The sequence below is a fragment of the Zosterops lateralis genome (genome assembly GCF_965231275.1).
Source record: "Zosterops lateralis genome assembly, chromosome: 10".
NCBI lineage: Eukaryota > Metazoa > Chordata > Aves > Passeriformes > Zosteropidae > Zosterops > Zosterops lateralis.
Genome location: NC_139770.1, coordinates 455,077 through 478,946, shown reverse-complemented (window position 1 = coordinate 478,946; position 23,870 = coordinate 455,077). Strand labels below are relative to the sequence as shown.

Sequence of the window (23,870 nt, the reverse complement as noted above, 5' to 3'; positions counted from 1 at the left end):
GGCAGCAGGAGCAGGGCTGGGGGCAGGAGGGGCAGCAGAGCTGGGGGGCTGCAGGAGCAGCAGGAGCAGGGCTGGGGGCAGCAGGAGCAAGGCTGGGGGGCTGCAGGAGCAGGGCTGGGGGCAGCAGGAGCAGCAGGAGCAGGGCTGGGGGCAGCAGGAGCAGGGCTGGGGGCAGCAGGAGCAGCAGGAGCAGGGCTGGGGGCAGCAGGAGGGGCAGGAGGGCTGGGGGGCAGCAGGAGCAGGGCTGGGGGCAGGAGGGGCAGCAGAGCTGGGGGGCTGCAGGAGCAGCAGGAGCAGGGCTGGGGGCAGCAGGAGCAAGGCTGGGGGGCTGCAGGAGCAGGGCTGGGGGCAGCAGGAGCAGCAGGAGCAGGGCTGGGGGCAGCAGGAGCAGTGCTGGGGGCAGCAGGAGCAGGGCTGGGGGCAGGAGGGGCAGCAGGAGCAGGGCTGGGGGCAGCAAGAGCAGGGCTGAGGGGCTGCAGGGGCAGCAGGAGCAGGGCTGGGGGCAGCAGGAGCAGTGCTGGGGGCAGCAGGAGCAGCAGGAGCAGGGCTGGGGGCAGCAGGAGCAGGGCTGGGGGCAGCAGGAGCAGGGCTGGGGGCAGCAGGAGCAGGGCTGGGGGCAGCAGGAGGGGCAGCAGCTCTCACAGCTCCTGCCCTGATGCCCTGCCCAGGGCCAGCAGCCTCCCCATCCCAGGAGCCAGCAGGGAACTCTCCGGGCTGTGCATGAAAAAGCAGCCTTGCACCAGGCTGGACTTCTCCCTAAAATCCCCGAGTCCTTTTCCTTCCTCTTTCCAGCAGTGGAGCTGCTGCAAGGAGCAGACAGAGCACGGTGTGGCAGCAGGATGTGCTGGGGCTGACACAGGCACTCGAGGATTTCTTGGTGCTGCTGTGATGTGAATTAGGATTATTGCATTCAAAAAAAAATCAAGATAAATTGCTTCAGCACAAAGGAAAATGCCTGAAAGTGAGACTGGAATTATTGAAAGACTTAAATGGCTTTGGTTACATGCACGTACCAATAATTATTTTGATTTCCCAATATATTTTGGGCCCCTGAGGGATGTGATAGAGGAACAACAGACACAGGTCCAACAGAGGAAGGTGCAACGCTAGAATTACACAGCTGCACTTTTGTGTTTGTGCCCCAGATATCTTGATTACTTTTAAAATGTCATTTTGTAATTTTTTTACTTAATGCTTTTCACTGCACAGTACAAACAACCAAACCTAAAAGCTGATCTTTTCAGAAAAAAAACTCTGACTCGAGCCTGGCCACCCCAGCTGTGGCTCTGCAGAGCTGTGGAGTGTGGCAGCCGTGGCACCAGTGGCATGGCACAGGCACCTGGCACTGCACGCCAAAGGCACCAAGGACCCACCTGCTCACCTGCACAGGAGCTTTGGGGCCCTGTCCTGCCCCTGAGGTGGCGTGTCCCTGGTGGGGGCCCAAGTTCAGCCCCTCTGCAGGGCTGCACAGCTCCCAGAGCCACCAGGTTTGTGCAGCCACCACCAACCAGCAGCATCTTCCAGACAGAAACATTCCAGAGTTCCTTTCCTCCTTGCTAATTAGAGGCTGCCTTAATGAGAAAACCTTCATTATCCTATCTCTGCCAACAACTCTGTTGAGCTCTCTACTTTTTAATCCCCTAAAAAAGCAGCCAGCAATTGCAGCCCAGCCTCTCTTGCACCCAGAGCAGCTGCCCAGGTGACACCAGCTCTGCTGGCAGACCTCTCCCAGCTCCTCCTGCAGAAACCACTGCAGTCCACAGGAGCTGTGCAGCTGTACCTCACCACGACCCCCAAACCCACCTTTCAGAGGTGTCAGGGGGTGCTGGGCCCCTCTGAGCCCCCCAGAGCACAGCCCAGCACACCTGGCCACACCCACAGTGACCACTGAGGGCACCTCCTGCCTCTGGCCATGGCCAGTCTGGTCATTAGTGCAGAACTGGGGAGCTCCAGCAGCATCACCTGCAGTGCCTGTGCAAGGAGAAAGGGAATTCATGCAGCTTTTTTCTGCAAATAACCTTAAAAACAGTCTTGCTGCAACAATTGACAGCAGTTACGAGATCTTGCACACTCTGCACAGAAAATCCAATTTAAAGTAGGTGATATAATCCATGAACTTTTAGCAAGGCACAGTCCAAAAGACAGAAAAAAGAGAGAACTTGGTAGCTCAGGCAACATCTCATGTCAGTTATCTCACAGGAGACCATTAGAGTTCATAATAATTCACTTGAAATGAGGAAAAAAAAATAATGGCTACGTTTGGACAAAATATTCCAAAAGTGGCTTTGAGAAAAAATTAGATTTGTCCAAGTACTTTTACTATTTCTTTTTAAAGTGAGGAAATCCTGCAATCCTGAGGGCACATTCCCCCAAAATGGGAATTTCCCATGCTAGATGGTTTTATTGAATGGTTACTCCAGGGTTTTGCTCCCCCAGTGAGAGGTGCAAAGGGCTGTGAGGCTCCAGGTGCAGCGCAGGTAAAGGTGAGGCTCCACTGCAGCACAGGTAAAGGTGAGCACACCCAGGGGTACCCGGGGCTGGAGGCAGAGTGACACTCCCAGCTGGCACTGGGGGACACTGGGGGACACTGGGGGACACTGGGGGACCCTGACCCTGTCACTGCCCACAGGGGACCCCTGTCCTGAGGACTCTGTCCAGCACAGAGCCCAGGGAGGGCTGTTCTGTGCCCACCCCCTCGGGAATGGCAGCTCAGGGGGAGCCCGGCCACTGCCCCTCCTGCCTGTGCTGAGGACAAACGGACAGGACAGGGACAGGGACAGGGACGGGACAGGGACAGGGACAGGGACAGGGACAGGGACGGGGACAGGGACAGGGACAGGGACAGGGACAGAGACAGGGACAGGGACAGGGATGGGGACAGGGATGGGGACAGGGACAGAGACAGGGACAGGGACAGGGACAGAGACAGGGACAGGGACAGAGACAGAGACAGGGACAGGGACAGAGTCCGGGGACAGCAGCCAGGGCAGAGGGGAGGCAGCGGCTCCCCCGGGGACAGGACGCTGCTCCGACACACGTGAGAGGAGACAAGGGCTGGAAACCAGGGGAAGTTCAAGGAGGAACCTGAAAATGCAGAGGAGGTTTTGTGCCAGATGCCGGGGCAGACGAGCAGCTTCCCGAGCAGATGCAGGTTCCTATTTCTGGCTGGGGCTGGGGAGACAAGACACCGTAATCCACAGCTGGGGACAGTTTCACCCCAGCCCTTCCCAGCCGGGCTCTGCAGTGTGGATGGTTCGGCAGGGCAGGGTCCTGCACCTGCAGCCACCAGTGCTGGCCTCCCTGCCAGGGGAGGGGACAGGGGAGAGGGGACAGGGGACAGGGTATGGGGCACAGGGGACAGGGGACAGGGCTGCTGTCACCTGCCCAGCTGAAGTGACCCAGGACCTGGGTGACAGAGCCTGGAACCTCACAGCCCCTTTGCACCTCTCATTTGTTGTACAGTTGCACTGGGGGGAGCAAAACCCCCAGTTTTTGCAAAAAAACCCTCCATTATTGAATGCAAAAAAGCATTCAATAACAGCATCTAGCTTGCAAAATGCCCATTTTGGGGGAATGTGCCCTTAGGATTACAGGATTTCCTCACTTTAAAAAGAAATAGTAAAAGTACTTGGGCAAATTTAGCTTTCTTTTGGAATATTTTGTCCAAACGTAGCCATTAATTTTTTTTCTAATTTCAGGTGAATTATTATAACTCTAATGCTCCCCTGTGTGAGATAGCTGACATGGGATGTTGCCCGAGCTGTCAGCACTGCTCAGAGCACGGGGGGACCCCAGGACCCCCACCCCAGCCAGGCAGGGCCAGCACCAGGCGATCCTGGCTACAAACACTCCTGAACCAGCTCAGTGTGCAGAGCAGAATGCAGCAACAAGGGCAGCTCACTGATGGAGGCAGCAGCTCAAACAGGAATTTCAGGTTATTCCACTGTGCATCACCAGCACATTAACATCTTCCTCCACCAAAAGGGAGAATTTCTGACAGAAGCCTGCAAGGAAAGGTGGCAGTGCCCTGCCTGCTGGGGCCGGGCTGGTAGAAAACAGGAGAAAACACAAAGATGAATAAAGAGATGCAGGCAGGGAAAACCAGAACAGCCAGGCTTGCTCAGGGAGCCTGGGGTGGGAGCAGGCCCAGGGGACATGGGGCAGGTGTGGGGTGACATGGGGACCAGTGACAGAGGGACCAGTGACACAGGGACAAGTTACACAAGGACCAGTGACAGAGGGACCAGTGACACAGGGACCAGTGACAGAGGCTCCATGGCAGCAGCTTCATGCACACATGTCCTGACCCTGCAACAATGCCTTTTTCCCCCTAAATCTTTACAAACTCAGTGATTTGGTTAGGATGAGACACAGCATTGCAGGCAGCCCACAGCAGGTTTAACACCTGCCTGGCACGTCTCTTGCTGCATTAACCATGTCATTCACCCAACATTATGGTGAATGCAGAGGGACTGGTGAGAGGACAGACATCAACAAGTTACGGGCTCAAATAAAAACCATCACTTCAGACTCTGCAGCCCCACGACCCAGAATAGCTGGTCTAGGTCACAAAGAGAGTTTTCTAATTCTAAAAAGTTTTAAGTAAGATGAAAAAAAGGTTAGATTTGAAGATATACATTTTTTTTAAACAGGAAGGCAACTAAAAGCCTTAGTCACTAGAGAAATTCTGCAGTCATTCCCCATCCACCTGCCACTGAAGGCTGCCATGCCTCTTATTTCATTTCTTCTCTGAGGTTACATCAGTCACGCACATAAACCAGTCTGTCCACATCAGCAGCAAGATATTATCTCATCAACCACAGACAAAGTACAGAAGCTACAAGAAGTAAAATGTATTCAAAGTTTACAAAGCTGCCTGGATAAAGGAGCAGCTTCTAGTGCATCTTCAAAGCCTTCCAAGCAGAATTTATTTGTATAGCAACTGAGACAGCAGCTTAGGATGAAATTGGTGAGGAAAGTGTCCAGAAAACTGGACAAGGAGAGGAAAGCCAGCCCTGCTGAGTGTGAAGATGCTGTATTCAGACAAGGAAATAATCCACAACCAGAGGACACAGTCAGTGAGCATTTACAAAATACCCCAAAACACTCTTTAAAGAGAACACAGTCTTCATCTCCTGTTGCAATAAAACACATGAAAAAGAGTGAATTCTCCATATAAGACATTTTTTCCTGCTCCTGGAGTCTGCAATAACAGAGGGCATTGTCAGAAAGAGTGAAGCTACTGAGTACAGATACCCCAGCTCTGCCCTTGACCACCAACCCCAGCATGTAAACAACGAAGCCAAACTGCTCTGCCCATCTCAGCACCCTCAGCCTGACAGGCTTTGGTAGGAAACGCTGGAAACACCTTTGGGCTGCTGAGTCTGAGCAGAACCATCCCTGTGCATCCCACCTTCCATCAGAGACAGCTCTGTGCAGCAGGACCATCCCTGTGCATCCATTCCACCTTCCACACACCCAGCTCTGTGCACCAGGACCATCCCTGTGCACCAATCCCACACACAGCTCTCTGCAGCAGGACCATCCTTGTCCATCCATCCCACACCCAGCTCTCTGCAGCAGGACCATCCCTGTGAATCCATCCCACCTTCCATCCCACACCCAGCTCTGTGCAGCAGGACCGTCCCTGTGCACCACACCATCACTGCCCTGCAGCTCTGCACAGACCTGTTTGGTGAAGCCTTTGAGCTCCAGCAGCACCAGGAGAGCCGTTGTTGTGTAAGGAGGACAAGCAGTCCCAGGTTTTGCCTCTCTCCCCACCCTGCAGACCCCAGGGCCTGTGCTGAGCTCAGGTGAGCTGGCAGGACACAGAGCCCAATGCTCAGCTGCCACAGGTTACACTGCTGAAGAATTTGCTGCTTTCTTTTTCCAACCACAGTTCATTGAGATAATTTTGGAACACATTTGAACATTGAAACCACCAGGAGCAAGAGGACAGAGCCATCCATGCCCAGGCTCTGGCTGCCTGGCCCACACTGCAGCACACAGCTCCCAGGATGGGCTCCCGTGGCCTGGGTGTCCCTGGGCAGTCCCGGGTGGTCACACCCTCACTGACCAGGGGACACAGGTGCAGGGCTCCCCCCTGGCCACTGCCCTGGGCAGGACCAGCAGGGCTGTGTGGGAGCCAGGACAGGAGAGGCTTTGCAGGGTGACAGCAGCAGAGATGTGCAGAGCACCCCACACAGACCCGCCCAGCCCCACAGAGTCTGCAGCACGTCCAGGGGACACAGGAGCCACCTCTGGCTCTGCCTGGATCCCACATCCAATCCCTCACTGCCTCCTCTGCACTGAGGGGTTACAGAGCACTTGCATGAAGAGCCTGAGAACAAGGAGATTTCCAGGGGCCAGGAATTATCCAGACTTGAAAGAAACTCAGAAAAGCAGGGAAATAAGTGTCTTATTTACATGAGGAGTTAGATATGCATCTTTTCATAAAATCACCTACTCTTTTGATCTCTGCCTCCTGGGCAGAAAAGGGAGCTGCAAATCCTCAACAACAGCAAAACACGAGGGATTGCTCTGCTCAGACCCAAAGGAAACAAAACACCTACAACACCCTTGGCAGTCTTGCTACTGTCAGAGCAAACAGTGCCAGCCAAGAGGTCAGGCTGATGAAAAGGTTAAAATTTCCAAATTAAAGTGTTTTACTGATGCTTTCACACACCATTACTTGCTTTGGTGTCACCTCGTGCCACTCAACACGGTTCCTACATGGGGAGGGCACCTAAAACTGGCTCTGATCTGCAAAAGGGCTGCAGGAATTCCATCCTCTCTTCAGTCCCATCAGAGCAGTCAGGTCTGGTGGAACTGGTGAGATCTGAACCATTCTGCCAGTTTTCCTATCAAAACCCATAAACAAAAAATGAATCCCAGAAAAATTAGTGCATTTGTTTACTGATAGAGGAAAGAACAATTTGGAGCACAGCCTTACAAACTGCTGTTGGCAAAATCCCTCTGAACAATGTCAAACACAGTGATGCCATCATGGCATAAATGAGGATCTGCAGTTCCCAGTGTTCCTTGTGTGCCAGTTTCTCTGAAAAAGGAACAGGAACTTGTCACTTCCACCATTTCCACCCCAATTTGGGGGATACACTATGAAGTTATACATATGTATCCAATAATTACCGATGAAACTTTTTTACTTCAAGAAGTGAGGGATGATTTGAAAAAAAAATAAAATCCACTCATGGTCATCCATCACTGAAATGAGCAGGAAGGGGCAGTGAAGCCCTGACAACAGAACCACCAGCCCTCAGCCACCTCAGCCAGGCCTTCACTGGCAATTCCAGAGGAAGCTCCTTTTACAAAGCTCCTCTCCATACTGGGGACAAGAAGGTGGGCTCTTCTATTTTGCTTTGGTTTTAAATTGATTTGGTTTTTTTCCCCCAGAACATCATCCTGGCACAGGCCCTGCTGCATCCCAGCTCCACAGCTGCCAGTGGGACTCCTGAAGAGCATCTCAGCTGGAAACCCACAGCAACTCAAAGGATGGGGTACAATCTGTCCTATGGAAAACTGCCAGGTAAAATAACAATGGGAATATAAGTGATTGAAAAGTGTTTATTTGGTTACTGTCAGTTCTTACCAACAGCTGAGAGAAATCAGTCATTCCAGCCTGGGCTGTGTGAGCCCAGCACTGCCCCTCTGCCAGCCTGGTGCCTCGCCAGCCAAGGTCACAGCACAAACAACAGGAAACAAAGTCTGCTGTCACTTTATGGCAGAGTTTACAAGTTGTTCACAAACGTTTACATGTGAAATCTTAAAATCCCCCAGAGACTGTGATTTTTAAATACATTTGAGTAAACTAAGTTGAAATGGGGGTTTTGATAGGCCTGAGGAGCTCTCCAGAGCCCTGTCTCCTGACAGACATCTCGGCTCACAAGCCACACTCTGTCAGGAGAGCCAAGAGCTGACAACCTGCAGCTCTGATTTATGGCTCCCCAAAGAGCCTCAGACTGCCCAGGGAGAGGACAGCTCCCAACTGGCCCCCTTTGCACAGCACCAGAAAGCTTTAACCCCTTGTCTCCCCTCACTCCCACAGAGAACCACCTCACCCCAGACAACAGCAGCTCTGCCAACAGCAGCTCCCCCGTCCCCACAGCCCACGACGAGTTCACCACCATCGTGCTGCCCGTGCTCTACCTCCTCATCTTCCTGGCCAGCCTCCTGCTCAACGGGCTGGCCGTGTGGATCTTCTTCCACATCAGGAACAAGACCAGCTTCATCTTTTACCTCAAGAACATCGTGGTGGCAGACCTGCTGATGACGCTGACCTTCCCCTTCAAGATCATCCAGGACTCCCGGCTGGGGCCGTGGCACTTTAACGCCTTCCTGTGCCGGTACAGCGCGGTGCTGTTCTACGCCAACATGTACACCACCATCGTCTTCCTGGGCCTCATCAGCATCGACCGCTACCTCAAGGTGGTGAAGCCCTTCGGGGACTCCAGGATGTACAGCATCACCTTCACCAAGGTGCTGTCAGCCTGTGTCTGGGTGGTGATGGCCTTCCTGGCGCTGCCCAACCTGATCCTCACCAACGGCTACCCCACCAGGAGGAACGTGGACGACTGCCTCAAGCTGAAGTCGCCCCTGGGGGTCCAGTGGCACTCGGCTGTCATCTACATCAACACCTGCATGTTCGTGGTGGTGCTGGTGGTGCTGATAGGCTGCTACATTGCCATCTCCAGGTACATCTACAAGTCCAGCAAGCAGTTCATCAGCTCGTCCAGCCGCAAGCGGAAGCACAACCAGAGCATAAGGGTTGTGGTGGCCGTGTTCTTCACCTGCTTTTTGCCCTACCATTTGTGCAGAATTCCCTTCACTTTCAGTCATCTGGACAAGATTTTAGATGACTCTGCACATAGAATCTTGTATTACTGTAAGGAAATGACGCTGTTCCTGTCGGCATGCAACGTCTGCCTGGACCCCATCATTTATTTCTTCATGTGTCGATCCTTCTCGCGGAGGCTGTTCAGGAAATCCAACATGAGAACCAGGAGTGAGAGCATCAGGTCCCTGCAGAGCGTCAGGAGGTCGGAGGTTCGCATCTACCACGAGTACACTGATGTCTGAGGGCACCCACAGGGACTCTGCTGACTCCTGGGAGTGTTTGTATATTGTGTAAATAAAATTCTCTTTAAGTACCTGACCACAGAACCTCATTAAGGGACGTGCAGACACCTTCTGCTCACCAACATCCAACCCAAATTCCACCCCCGCAGGGACCAGGCTCACTCCATGGGGCTCGGGGGCTGTTTTGGTGGGTAGGCAGGTTGGCTGGTTGGTTTAGAAACCAACACAAGGCTGCTTTAGGTCAGAGAACAGCCCTGAGCTCAGCAGGCTGCAGCCAGGATGGGCTCTGTGGCCTGGAGCAGGATCCATGGTGAGGGAGCAGCTCTCCAGGGTCTGGTGGATGACAGCAGCTGAAGGGAAGGGCAGGGGGTGGCACAGGGCCCGTGGGGACCCTCAGTGTGCCCAGGGCAGCTCAGGGCTCTGGGGCCACAGGGCTCTGTGCCACCATCCCTCAGGGTGCTTTGGTGCCAGCAGCACATCTCACCCAGTGTGTGCTCTGAGTCCTCCCCACCCTGGCAGCACATCCCACCCAGGTGTACCCTGAGCCCTCTCCATGCAGGCAGCACATCCCACCCAGGTGTACCCTGAGCCCTCTCCACCCTGGCAGCACATCTCACCCAGACTTTGCTCTGAGTCCTCCCCACCCTGTGATGTTCACGTGGATCAGTTTGTCCTGTACTCGCTGGGGACCAAATCAGGTTTGTTTGGAGCAAAAAGTGCTCAGACAAAAGCTAACCCGGCTGATAAAGGCAGGCTGGCAGGAGCTGCAGGTGCCCTGAGCAGTCTGTGCTCAGCCAGCCCGGGATGCAGTGCAGCTGCATGAGCAGGAGATGGCAACAGTCCATAGGCCACCACCTCACACACAGAAGGACTTTCCTTTTAATAAAAAAAAAAAAAACCAAAACAAAACCACAAACAAAACAAACCCAAAAAAACCCATTTAAAAAAAAAAAAAAAAAAAAAAAAAAAAAAAAAAAAAAAAAAAAAACACCACCTGAAAATGCAGCACTCAAATAACAAGATTAAGTTCTTCATGAGAACATCTTTCTTAAAGTTTTCCACTGAAAGATGAGTTTCTTTCTTCTATTTTTTTTAACATTGTTGGTTTATATTTCGGTTTATGCATAATTAAGAAGTTGAAATGCAAGTATGATAATATTTGGATTAATGCCGGTATTATGAAACCACTTACATGATCAGGGAAATGAAGACAGAATACTTTGGGTATTTATCCTGCTTTAAATAAAAATATTTTAAATAGCAAAAATACCACAGATAAACCCTGTTTCCCAATCAACTCTGTAGGAAACTGTTCACACACACCAGACAAGTTCTGGGAGCAAATCTGCCATCCTGCACCCTGAGCGGTCCATGCATGTACAAAACCATATTAAGAGAAGCATTTTGGGGACTGGGTTGCATAGGCTAAATTCCCCCAAGCCCCAGATGAAATGGAATGACAGTATTCAGGACTGGGAGATCAGTTCTGTGTGCAGACATTCCTAACCAAAGACTGTCCTCTGAGGTCTTATGTGGTTAAAAGAAATCGACACTGAGTCCCTCTGGTCTCCCTTTTCCAAGTGTAAATCACCAAGGGTTTGTGGCTTGTTAAACTGTGCCTGACATTGCTGTGTCAAATTCTCAGTCACCTTTCCCCAGGTGGAGGGTGGACGTCCCACACGAGCCCAGCAAAGCCCACAGAGCCACTCCAGGGGCAATACCCCTGCTGGTCCCCAGGCAGGGGACACCAAAGGCAGGTGAGGAGGCAGCAGGGCAGGCTCGGGACTGGCCCTGGCACAGGTGAGCTGCAGGTGCAGTGCAGGGGTGGCTGCAAACACAGCCAGGGGGCTCCTGCCTCCCTCACTGTGGTGCACATAGCACCTTTCTCACTACCCACGTAGTTTTACCTAAAGGATGGGTTTTGTGTTGTTTCCTCCTCAGAGAGACACTGCTGCTGATCCCCCAGAGGAGCTTCCCAGCAATAAATCCATTACCCAGAGCAGCCACTCCCAGGTCTTGGGATGGTGCCCCTCAAAGCACAGCCTGAAGAACTGTGCCCCCTGTCCAGGGGCCAGAGGGATAAAGCAATCAGGACTTTCTGGGAAGTGTCCCAGGAGGGGGATATCCATGTGAAATCTGGGGACAGGGTGTGTCTGTGACAATCCTGGCCCCTGCTTTGTGCACACACTCACATCCATGACAGCCCTTTGAAGATGCTGCTGGTGAAGTATTTTCCCAGGGCTAAAAATGAATCAGACAACAATATCCCAATCCCCAAATACCAGACAACTATATTTAAATTCGCCAGATTTGACATGGATTTTTGGTTTCTAAAAGTTCATCTTGAAAGAAAAAGCTGCAAGGAAGTCACATGGAAAGTCTCAGCCCCTGACCTATCTCTGCCCTTTCACTTCAGAGTGAAACTCATGGACACAAACTGCCTGTGCAGTCCCATTTTTAAGAGGAAATACAGTTTTCTGGGTGGAAGTACAACAGCTGACCCGACCCAAGAGTGCAAGGAGAAATTCCTGAACAGTTCATTTACATTTGGGATTTTTTACATTCAGGAAGATTCGCATTGCAGTGTTTGTAACTCAAGTGTAATTATATCTCACATTCTCTGATTGAATGGCCAAGGCAGAGCTCTCCATGCCAGGGTGTTACTGTGGGAGAAATGTGATTATTTGAACTTGTACTCAGAGCCAGCTCCAGGTCACTGCTGGTGCAGGACTTCTGTCATTACATTTCTTTTGCACTTTCCTTCTGTGATTTCTCTAGTAATGACCTTTCCTGTGACTCCCCACCAGTGCAGCTTCACAGGAATCCTAAAAAAGGAAACTAAACCCACCCAAATTTCCAGAAATCTGTCTTTGCATTGGCACCCCCCAGGCACTGGAGATGGATGAAGCAGTGGGACAGCACTGATGAGCAGAGACAGGCTCACCCAGCTCTGTGTCAGGCTTGGAAGCACAAAGCAATGAAGAAAATGCAAAACTCAACCTACAATGGAGCCCCTGGTGCAGACACCAAGTGGATGGAGGCCTTGTGGTCGGTGCTAACCAGAAATGTTCTGTACACCCAGTCCAGCCCCTGCCCACGTCCTGTGAAATGCGCCCACAAACCACTGAGGGTTTGACTTCAGTGCCACCCCCAGAACTTTGCACACCAGTGGTTACTAAAGTACAGAAGGTCCCCCAGTTTTGCATCTAACTGGGGGATGAGAATTCAACACAAAATTGCAGGGACAGGTCAACGGGTTTGTGCTCCTCGCCCTCCCCAGAAGAGACACGGTAAGTTTTTTTTTGTCCTTGTCTATGCTGAGGGTTGGCGCAGAAATGGGGCTTGTGAGCAAGACACTTGTGACCAGGTATTAACCTTGGGACCAGGAGTGGTGGAAGGGTGGGAAAAGGCAGTAGAGAAAAAGGGTAAAAAAAAAAAAAAAAGAAAGGAAAGGAAAATAAAAGAAAGAAAAAAAAAAAGAAGAAAAAGGGTAAAAAAAAAAAAAAAAAAAGAAAGGAAAGAAAAAGAAAAGAAAAGAAAAGAAAAGAAAAGAAAAGAAAAGAAAAGAAAAGAAAAGAAAAGAAAAGAAAAGAAAAGAAAAGAAAAAAGAAAAGAAAAGAAAAGAAAAGGAGTTATTTGTGCAGTTTTTATGGAGTTTTTATCTTGCATGCAAAAGGAAATCAAAAGCTCCCCATTTCCTGGAAAGGTTACAGATGTAGTATGTATGATTTTGAGGTCAGAAATTGACCACAGATTTGGTCTTTAAACACAATTGTTTTTTGGGCAAGAGACACAGGAGAAATTGCAAAAATTGTGTTGATGGTCTTTGAAGTACAGATGTGCAACCAGAAAAACTGCTGTCTGTGGCTGAAAGACAAGAGAGCCATCTGCAGGAAAACCCACTTTGACTGAGTGAGGAAAATCATTTAACCAAACCTCACACAAAGTATTCTCTAAGTCAGTCCAGCCCTGTCCCCTCCCTCAGTGTCCCTCTCCTGTCACCCCATAAGGCAAAGCCCCTGCCCTGCTCAGGGAGCAGCAGTGGTGCCACCTGAACATGGGCTTGATGAGTGAGCCCCAGACAAAGCCTTGTAAGGCCTCAGAAGGCTGCCCTGACATCCACCCAGCACCCAAACAAAACTGAGCAGAAAACATTTGCTGGCAGATCTGACAGGGTAAAAACCCAACCAGGAGTCCTGCGATACTTCAGTAATTAGCTGGCCTTCTGGGGGGATTATCCCAGTCAAATATTTGTCTTGCCCATCGTGCTTTTAGCAGTTCCCAGAGCTGGGCACTGATCCCATGTGATGTGCAGGATTCCATGCTCAGTGGGGCTGGAAGCAGTGACAGCTCTGCCAGCAGCTCTGGAAGCAGTGGCAGTCCTGTCAGCAGGTCTGGCAGCAGTGACAGCTCTGCCAGCAGCTCTGGAATCAGTGACAGCTCTGCCAGCAGCTCTGGAGAGGGCACAGGTAACACCCAGAGCCACAGATACCCCCCTACATGGCAATGGCTTGGGGTAAGATCCTGCACTTAGAGCTCCAGCCAGGACCATCAGCCCCACTCCTGTCAGCAGAGACTGCAGAGGTGTCACCCCACCCTCTCTGCTGCCACCAGCCACGGGAAGGACCAAACCACCCCAGAGTGTTTGTCCCCAAAGTGCTGGGACACACCAGCAGTGCTCTCCCCTCTCTGGCTCTGGGACAGAGCTCCATCAGCAGCATCATGCAAAAGGATTCTCTTTTTAGGCCCCGAGCTCAGACCAAGTGTTAACAGCTTCTCTTCATAACACCCAGCAGCAGGGAATTTGGGGTTTGGAGGGAAGGAGCAGATTGTATGGCTGAAGGTAAAATACATTATCAGTTTGTTCTCAAGCCACCTGAGGAGCCTGGTGAAGCGCAGGGCCTTCCAGTGACCACGCTCACTGCCTGCTTTCAAACCCTCCAGACACAGCAGCCATATCTCGAGATCCTTAAACATTGGGTTTGGCTGGCATTTTGGAAAAATACCCATGTTTGTACAGCAGAGCAGCCCTCGGTTTGCCCTGCTGGCCAAAGTCATTCCAACGGGGTGAAGCTGCACACAGAGCTCAGGCACCCCACCCACCCTTTAAGCCCTTAATCCTCTGCCCTGGACAACTGCTTACTTCTCCCTGCAAAGAATTATCTGTGCTGCAACATCTAATCCATCACAGACTGGCATCTTCCACTGGAAAACACTGCTCTGCCTCTTCTTTGGGGCTTGACTATCTTAGAGAGCCCACAGCTTTTAAACCAAACCTTACCTGACCCACTCCTCCCATCCCTGAGTCAGGACATGACCACAGGGTGCACAGAAAGAGAGGAAAACCTTGGCTGAGTCTCCTGGGAGCACCTGAGGAGCCTCGGGCACTGTTGGTTCTGCCTGATCCACAGAGGAAAGTACAAAATTATCAGTGAAACCTTCACCCAAAGCCATCAATGACCCCCAGGCCATGGACTGACCACCACAGCTTTGAGCTGAGAGTCTCAGGACCCAGAGAGGGGCAGGAGTACAGGCAAGGAAACACTGACAATTCTGCCTCTCAGGATACCCCCTCACTGCCCTGAGAGGTGTTCAATGGAATTTGGGGAAGGAAAGGACTGGAGGTTCAGGGTAACTCACAGTGGCCCCAAATAAAGGATGTGGAAATGGCACCACCACAGCAGGGAGAAGGTGCAGGTGTTCCCCTGTGCCTTTGGGCCCCTCTACACAGACAAACCCTCACAGAAGCAAAGCCCGTGAGGAATTGTGTGTTTTCTGTGTGTTTTCTGTAGGGTTTAGGAGGCACTTTGCCAAGCAGAGTTCAAGTCCAGCCCCAAATGTTTACTCGTTCTAAAGTACACAATGTACATGTTTAATGATTTTTAAATAAACATTTAAACCTCGATTTATCTCCCCAAACCTCAGCTCTCTCCCAGAATACACTCCTTTCCTATATCCACAGAGAAGGAATTAGCTCTGCTATTGCCATGTATTTCCACTAGTTCTGGGCTTGATTCCAGAGCCTCCCAGAACACCTTTGTGAGGAACAGGAAGGGAGGAAGCCCAGCAGGTGCTCAAGGCTAAAAGAAAAGAACAGGACAAAGAAGAAGAGAAAGGAAACAGCCAAACACCAAAGCCCATCGCGCATCCCCAGGATCCATCCTCAGGCCGGGCAGGGAACAAGAACAAGGGCACTGGGGCCCGTGGCTGCGGTTCAGACCCTCCCCTGCGCGGAGCCGGCTCCCGGGGCAGGACGCGTCACGGCAAAGGTCGCGGCCAGCCCTGGGAACGGTTCAGGAACAGCAAACTCCAGCCCGGGGCTCAGAGCGCTCTCCGCCCTCCGGCCGCACTGGTGTCCCCCGAAATCCGCTCGGCGCTGCCCCCCAGAACCGCCGGGCCAGCTGGACTGAGAGAGAGCCCGGACACAGCTGGGCAGGGGCACAGCCCGTCCCCAGCCCTTCCCCGTTCCCCTTCCTGCTCCGAGTCCCCGCAGGGCTGCGCCGGGAGCGGCGGCGGGGCCGGGGCACGGCGGGACCGGGAGCGGCTCCATCTCCGGGAGTAAAACCATCCCCGGGAGCGGCTCCATACCCGGGAGCGGCTCCATCCCCGGGAGCGGCTCCATCCCCGGGAGCGGCTCTCCAGGGCCAGGACCATTCCCAGAATGGGCTGTTAAGGAGAAGGACCATTCCCAGAATCAGCTCTCCAGGGCAGGACCGCCTCTCCAGGAGCAGGACCATTCCCGAATCGCCTCTCCAGGGCCAGGACCATCCCCGGGAGCGGCTCTCCAGGGGCAGGACCATCAGGATCAGCTCTCCAGCGCCAGTTCCATCCCCGGGGTCGGTTCCATCCCCAGGATCGGTTCCTGCCGGGGGTCTCTGGGTCGGGCCGGGCAGAGGAGGGACAGCACATCCACCCCACAGCCCCCCCGTGTCCAGGTGAGTGGCCGCCTCCCCTCTCCTGTCCCCGCAAACGCTCTCCAACATCCGCGGGGATTTTTAATTAACAGCCACCGCAATTTTAGTATTTAAACTGGCAAATAGGGTGAGCATCCAGCGTTCTGCAAACCACTAACAACTAACAGCGCAAAGGAGCAGTTTTAACTAACTAACTAACTAACTAACTAATTAACTAACTAACTAACTACAGAAACCACTACAGAAACTGATGTTTCAGCCATGGAGCCGCAGGCTCCAGCTGTGCCAGCAGCTGGACCCACAGGAAATTATTCTTCTTGTCTGCCTTAAAAAAGATATTTTTCTTAAGCAACTAGTTTTGTTTTAATTCATGGCTGAGAAAATGGAACTCTATGAAACTCATGGTTTAAAACATCAGAAAATAGAATTTAAAATAAAATATTTGAATGACAAATACTACTATCAAAATATAATTTTAAAGGAGAAAACTTCCTTGAGACACATTTTACTACTTTTAAAAACCCAGTTATAGGACAATAAAACTAATAATCATAAAAATGTTTTATTGACCCAAAGCTCTGGGTTTATCTGGGACAGAGTTAATTTTCCCCCAGTAACTGGTACAGGAATGTGTTTGGGTTTGGGATGGGAATGATGTGATTACACCCTGAAGGTTTAGCTGTCAATGAGCAGGGCTTGCACCAAGTCGAGGGCTTCAAAGCTTCTCATGCCCTGCCCGTGCAGAGGGGCACACCAGGGAAACTGAACCACTTGTTTTTCTTGGGGTTTATCTCTCTCCTTGTTATTTTCCTTTGTTGCAATTTATTATTATTATTATTATTATTATTACTGCTATTATTATTATTATTGCTATTATTGTTATTACTGTTATTGTTATTATTATTATTATTATTATTATTATTCTTCACTTCTTAAACTACTCCTACCTGACTTAACATTTCCCCTCACATCCACCACTCCCTAATTCCAATATGATAACTGATGTGAGATAAGAAGGATCTCGGTGGCGGAATTTTGAGTCTTAATTTAAAAACCTGAGTATTTGAGTTAGATCTGAAAAATACGCTCTGTGCAAAGAGCTCAGTGCTTTGCCCAAGTTTCCATTGAGTATCAGGGTTTGCACAGACAGTTCACTGACTACAATCTTTTAAGGCTAAAAGTGTGCTCAGAATAATGCATAATCTTCTTTAAAAATCAGGAATAAAAAGAGAGTGAAAACTTTAGCTTATCAGGAAGACAAAGCTGTTGAATTTCAGATTCAAAGGAGAACAGAGAGTGCTGGACAGGAAGGAGAAGCCAAACTGGTGGTTTTTGCAGGACAGAAATACAATTGTGCCCTTGCGGTGTCCTGACTGGGCACAAAGGCAATGCTGGGAAACACAGAGCCTTATCTCCTGTGCTGTGTGTACCTGCTGGCTCTGTCCCCGCGCCCTTCAGAGCAGCAGGACCCCACTGCAGGTGCCAGGAGAGCCCCAGGGATGGTGGTGCCTCTGGGGTAACCCCTGCGGTCACCCCCTGCCACCCCCTCACCGCAACATCCTGGCCTTGGCCTTTTGGGGTCAGAGGTGAGATGTCCTGCTCCTGTGGACACTCAGCCACCCACCCAGCCCTCCCCTCAGGGACTGCAGCTGCAGACAGAGCACACCCCAGAGTCACCAGGCTCAGGGGGCCGCAGTGGCAGCCACAGGACACGTCCGTTGTCACAGGAAACCAGGGAAGGAGCAGCTGAGCTGTGGCTTCCTGTGTGCTCTGTCCTCGCACACCACACCTGAGGGGTCCAGAGAGCAGCAGCTGGAAGGGAAGGGTGAGACACTCCAGTGGTCACTGCTGCACTGACCAGTCCCTTCCTGGGGCCCTGCCCCGAGGGGGGCACCAGGCACTGCCTCACCAATGTCATGGCAGGTCCTCCCTTCTGCAGTGGGGATGGGATTTATTCCTTCTGTCGTCCCAATTCATCCCATTTCCACCACAGCAGATCCCCCCTCAGTGCAATGGGAATGTGATTTATTCACCCCAATTCATCCCATTTCCACCACAGCCGGTCCTCCCTCAGTGCAATGGCAACGGGACCCATTTCCTCTGTCAGCCTGACTCCAGCATTCAGCCCATTTTCCTCCACCCCATTCTATGACAAACAACTACCACCCAACATGCCACTTCCAGAGGCTAAAATAGCCCATTTAGTATATTTTTCATACTTTTATTCTCTTAAGTATTAAAACCCAGACATTGCCCTATGAAAAAAATGTCATAATAAGAACAGTAAATAACAAAATTTTTAGTCTCTTGGCAAACTTGCAACAAGCCAAATGCACCAACATATCTCCAATATGAAAGCAGAGACTTGCAGAGGAGCCCAGCAATCCCAGCCAGGAGTGTCTCCCCTGGCAGGGACCCCACAGGCTGCCAGGCTGGGCTCCTCTCTGGGGACACAGAAAAGGGTCAGAGCAGCGCTGACCACGCTCAGGCCAAGAAGTGCCCCAGTGTTTGGGGGAGGAGGGGACCAGCCCCAGCCTGGGGACCCCCCCAGCACAGCTCCCAGCCTCTCCACCCTTCTGCCCCACAGGGACACCCACAGCAGCTTTTCCCACTGGATCCCACCAGCGTGAGCAGTGCTGCGAGTTCCACCAGCACCAACATTCCTGCCACCTTAGACAGAAAAATCTTAAAATAAGATTCTTCTTTTAGCACACTCAGCACAACTTGCCGTGGCTGTGATGTGTGTGGTGCTTCCTCCTCCTGCAGCTTCCTCCTAACGCCAGAGATACCATCCAGCACCATCACTTCCCCTGGTTAACTCTGTTCTGCAGTTCAAAGAAGATTTCTGGAGATAGTGATCACTGTCACCAGTTCCTGACCCAGTAGCTCCATTACATGTTTATTAAACAGCTGCATTAGTTTCCATAAATAGCTAAAATGTGTACTTGGAACTACACAACCTCTGGTAAATTCAGGGGGTAAGTAAGTAAATAAATAAAACAACTTATAAATATTATTTTTATGTTCAGTAAAGCAGGGTCAACTTTGAAACTTGACAGCCATATCACAGAAGTCAAGAATTGCCTTAATGCTGCTGTGGCAGAGTCACAGGGGACAGCACGAGGGTCTGACCTCAGAGGGGACTGACCATTTCTAATGGTTTTTGCAGCTTCCCTTTTGTGTGTTGTGCCAAGACTGGAGGATTTGTGTGCTGAGAAAGTTCAGGACTTTTTTTATATTTTACCCAATCAACCTTGGCCATCTGGCGAATCAAGTTTGCTGGTTTTGCACAACCAGCTGGCATTGTTCATACAGAATCAATGCACTTTATGCTGGCCCAAGCACTCAAAGAACAGCTGCTGGAGTAGGAAAGGCTGTGAGCCAGCCCTGCCAAGAGCTGCAGTGACACCTCCCCTCTGCCTCCCTCCTGCCTTTTCCCTCTGCCTTCCCTGTGTCCACCAGCCCTGCCAAGAGCTGCAGTGACCCCTCCCCTGCCAGCAGCACTGCAGGACCCCCCTGGCCCCCCAAGGGACACAGGGGACAGCCCAGGTGCCTGTGTCTGCTGTGTCTCCTGGCAGTGCTGGACCATTCACAGCAGCAGGAAAGGACCCTCCAAAGCAGGCTGGTGTGACAAGGGGACACAAAGAACAGATAAAAGTGACCCTGAGCACGGAGCTGTCGGGCTCAGCAGGGGCACAGCAGCCTCTGGGCTTGCCCGTGCAGGGACAGGGTTTAGCTCCGTGCCCCAAACCACTCCTGGAGCTCTCCTAGAGATCTGAAGACGTGTGTGAGCCCTGTCAGTGCTGTGCCAGGCTCTGGGAGCCCCTCAGTGCACACTGCCAGGTACAGGACTGTGTCTTGTCTCTCCACAGGTGTCCCAGCGGGAGCAGAGCCCCGTGCCCGGGGATGGACACAGCTCTGGACCCTCAGCAAACAGCAGGCAGCCTGGGGAAGGTAAGGACGTGATAGTGACAGGGAAAGGTGGACAGAGCCTGGGCTGCCCTCTGGCTCCTCCCACTGACAGACAGCTGATAAACCTGCTGGTAGGAAATGTAAAATTTGTCCAGGGTGTCCCCCGTGCTGCACAGACACAATGGACTTTACTAAGGTTTGATGTCCACATCTCCAGTCACACAGCTCTGAAATAATCCTCTGTTGTATGATGCCTCAGCACAAAACACACTTCATGAACTTCTAAACAGTTTAATACCTGCCCTCAAGTGCAAGTACAGAAAGACCCATCTGTGGGTTCTTGGCTGTAGAAAACCTTACAGAGAAGGAACAAGTTCTCAACACACCTTGTGCAGAGAGAGGATCCTGCTGAGACAGCCCGGAGGGAGAGAGTGTGCAGGGACACAGCAGAAGAGAACAGTTTTTAAATACAGTGTGCTACTATTTAAATAAAAATGCCATTTGCTATTAGTGCCCCTCCAGAAGATGCTTCCAATTTCAGCAATATCACCTCAAGCTCTACCCACAAAACCTCCCAGCTCTAACACACCTGTTCATGGGGCAGTTTTACACCTCCTCTCCAAACCACCTTTTACTTTTAAAACCCCAAACAAACAAATAAACACGTGCCCTGATGAGCAGAGCTGGAACACAAAGACAGGGTGGCAGGATAATGATCAGGAAGAGGTTAAGTGCAGACTCTGGGTGTGCACAGGTGACACACCCTTCCCGTGCTCCTCTCACCCTGCAGGATCCAGAACACACCTAAACTCATCAGCCCTTGCACCATCTGCAGGAGGTGCAGAAAACAACACACCAAAGGAGACAATTTCGGCTATTTGAGAAAAAATGTCCATTTCCAGCTATTGCATGGTTGCCTTCAGGCTCCACCCCACCCCACAGAGACATCAATTATGGACTCAGAATGGGGATAAAAGGAAATTCTTCATCTTCTAAAACACAAGGTGGGTTTTTCCCAGCTCCAAAGCACGTGTTTTCCAGTTGCCCAGGGTTTCACTTGCCAAACACAGCAGCATTTTTATATCTATATTTGTTCTGCCCTCCCCACAGAGGATAATCCACCCCCACAAACATTTTGGCAGAGAAAAGCAGACAGCAGATGTGATTGCTTCTTGGAAATACTTTAAAATGTAAATGACATGAGAAGGCAGCTCAAGCTCCCCCAGTACAAACTGTCACACAGACACACTCCTGTGTGCTGGGCTGCTGGAAGTGTAAAGCAAACTCTGCCAGCTGCACATGCAGAGCCTTAAAGCTGCACATGCAGGTTCCTTGCAAGGGAACCCTGGGGAATATTGCCATACACTGGGTATCTCCACGCTTCACTCACAGAAAAGGAGTTTTTTACAGAACATTTTGACCAGGCATATTCCTGTCCCTCATGTTTCATGGTAAATCAGTGTTAAAAATACCAGTCCTCAAACACATCTCACTAACCCTGAGTCCCCAGAGAGCTGTGGGTCAGTCCTCAAACACATCTCACTAACCCCGAGTCCCCAGAGAGCTGTGGGTCAGTCCCAGCTCACAGCACAGGGGCTGTGCCTGCAGGAAAGGGGCAGCCCTGGGCAAGGGGCTAAAGACAAACAGGGAAACAAATGGATCCTCTGTTCAAAGCAGCAACAGGCACTGGAACATCACCAGAAAGTGAGATGGCACCACTCAGAAAATTCTCTGCATTCCCTGCTGGGGGTGCTGAGGTGTGGGAACGTGGCCATTTCTGATGGGCACACTGAGTTTGTCTGGAAGTGAGGGCAGAGAACTCAGAGCAATCAGCACAAAGCCCAGCACCTCCTGTCCTACTGAGATATTGTCTCCTCTGTTTCCAGGAATGAAGATACTGCAAGATGTCCAACTCCAGCACCAACTCCTCAGGGAACATCTGCAGGCACAGCACAGTGATCACCACCACGGTCATCCCCCTGCTCTACTGCCTCATCTTCCTGGTGGGGCTCTCCCTCAACGCCCTGGCAGCCTGGGTCTTCCTCTACGTGCCCAGCACAAAGAGTTTCATTGTCTATCTCAAGAACATCGCTGTGGCCGACCTCCTCATGAGCCTGACCTTTCCTTTCAAAATCCTTGCTGACTCAGGAATCGCCGCGGCAGAGCTGAACCAGTTTGTGTGCAGGTACTCTGCAGTGCTGTTCTACATGAACATGTACATCGGCATCACCTTCTTCGGCCTCATAGGGTTTGACAGGTACTACAAGATTGTAAAGCCTCTCTTCACCTCCGTTGTTCACACAGTTAACTACAGCAAGGCAGTCTCTTTCGTCATATGGCTCTTACTAATGATCATGGCATTCCCAAATATGATTTTAACTAACGAAATCACTAAGGACAATCACTCCGCATCATGCATGAGTCTTAAAAGTGACCTGGGCAGACAGTGGCACAAAGCAACAATTTACATTTGCACAGGGATTTTCTGGGTTGTTTTTTTCCTGCTGATCGTCTTCTACACTTCTATATCCAAAAAAATATACAGCTCTTACAAAAAGTTCCGGAAGAACTCAGACGTGGCCAAGAGAAAAACCAGCCGGAACATCTTCAGCATCATGTTGGTGTTTGTCATTTGCTTTGTGCCCTACCACCTCTGCAGGACCCCCTACACCCTGAGCCAGACCAGCTCCTCCCACTTCACCTGCCAGTCCCAAAGGTCGCTGTTCTACGCCAAGGAGTTCACCCTGATGCTTTCTGCTGCAAACGTCTGCCTCGACCCCATTATTTATTTTTTCCTCTGCCTCCCCTTTAGAGAAAAGCTGTACCAAAAACTGCACCTCAAGCTGAAAGCTTCGAGTGAGGTTGAAATTTCTAAATCCAGAAGATCAAACACGCTTGGGGAAAGCGTAAACATAGTGTAGGTGTGTGTCTGTGCAATAATGCACATTTCAGGGAGTTGTTAATGAACACAAATGTCCCAAAGAAACAGAGCACAGAACCAGCAGTGAACAGGAGGGGGGCTCAGCACAGCACCAGGGGCTGCTCCTCTGTCCAAACCCAGAACTGCCTGTGCCAATATATTCCCTGTGCCAATATATTCCCTGTGTGCTGGTTCAGCTGGTTCCATCAGGGTGTGCCACGACCCATCTGCATCCCAAAACCAGAGAGGAGAACCTGGAACAGCACATTCCAGAGCTCCAGGTGTCTGAAAGGAGCTTCCAACAGATCCCAAACCATCCCAATCTGCTTCTCTGGACTTAGATGAAGAGAAACACATCCACACCAAACTCCCTCGTGCTGGTGCAGAAGGAGGAAAGAACATCCCGGGGGCACCTGGGAACACACAAATACAGCTGGATAAAAACTCTGGTGCATTTAAATCCAGAAAGAATGGGCTGCTGGTTCTCCTGTCATTTTGACACAGCAGTAAAGCATTTCTGTCTGTACCAAGGTAACGGCTGAAAGCCACCTACCTGCTCTATACAAATATAATCTGGTTTGTAACTTTATTTTTCATAGCAGCTTTTTTTTTTTTTTATTGAATTTATTATTGTAAAGGAAAAACCTACCAGGGCCTAAAGTATCTGCTAAAGCTTTCAGACAATGGCTCTGGAGCTGAATGTCTTCATTTTACTTAATGAAGAAGCTATAGGAATAGAAATAACAGTCCTTCACCTTTCTGCCACTGTATTTCATCTCAGCCCAAACAGATCTAAGGGTGAAAAATGTTTAATTTGGTCCTTGCACCAATGTTTTTGGACCAATGTTAATTTGGTCCTTGCACCTTCTTTGTGAGTAACTTCTCTTGATCCGAGACCACTGGTCAGCAGCACCAGGATTCTCCCACTCCACAGGACTGTACTCCAGCTAAAGGTCTGGACACTCCACTGGGTTCACACACAGCCTTTGGAGCAAATTCAGCTCCCTGCATTTCCCACCCACCAGCAG

General features: G+C 51.0%; 2 protein-coding genes across 2 annotated transcripts; both read left to right on the top strand.

The window, feature by feature from the left end:
• Positions 1–7,512: 7,512 nt before the first annotated feature.
• Positions 7,513–9,096, top strand: GPR87 (G protein-coupled receptor 87; the record flags this gene model as incomplete). Its single annotated transcript, XM_083868420.1, has 2 exons — positions 7,513–7,546; positions 8,066–9,096. The coding sequence occupies 2 exons, from the start codon at positions 7,513–7,515 to the stop codon at positions 9,094–9,096; spliced, it is 1,065 nt and encodes a 354-aa protein (XP_083724546.1).
• Positions 9,097–20,788: 11,692 nt separating this feature from the next.
• Positions 20,789–23,005, top strand: P2RY14 (purinergic receptor P2Y14). The gene is made up of 2 exons (XM_083868171.1): positions 20,789–20,926; positions 21,809–23,005. The coding sequence occupies exon 2, from the start codon at positions 21,827–21,829 to the stop codon at positions 22,841–22,843; it is 1,017 nt and encodes a 338-aa protein (XP_083724297.1). The 5' UTR covers positions 20,789–20,926; positions 21,809–21,826; the 3' UTR covers positions 22,844–23,005.
• The last annotated feature ends 865 nt before the right edge of the window (positions 23,006–23,870 follow it).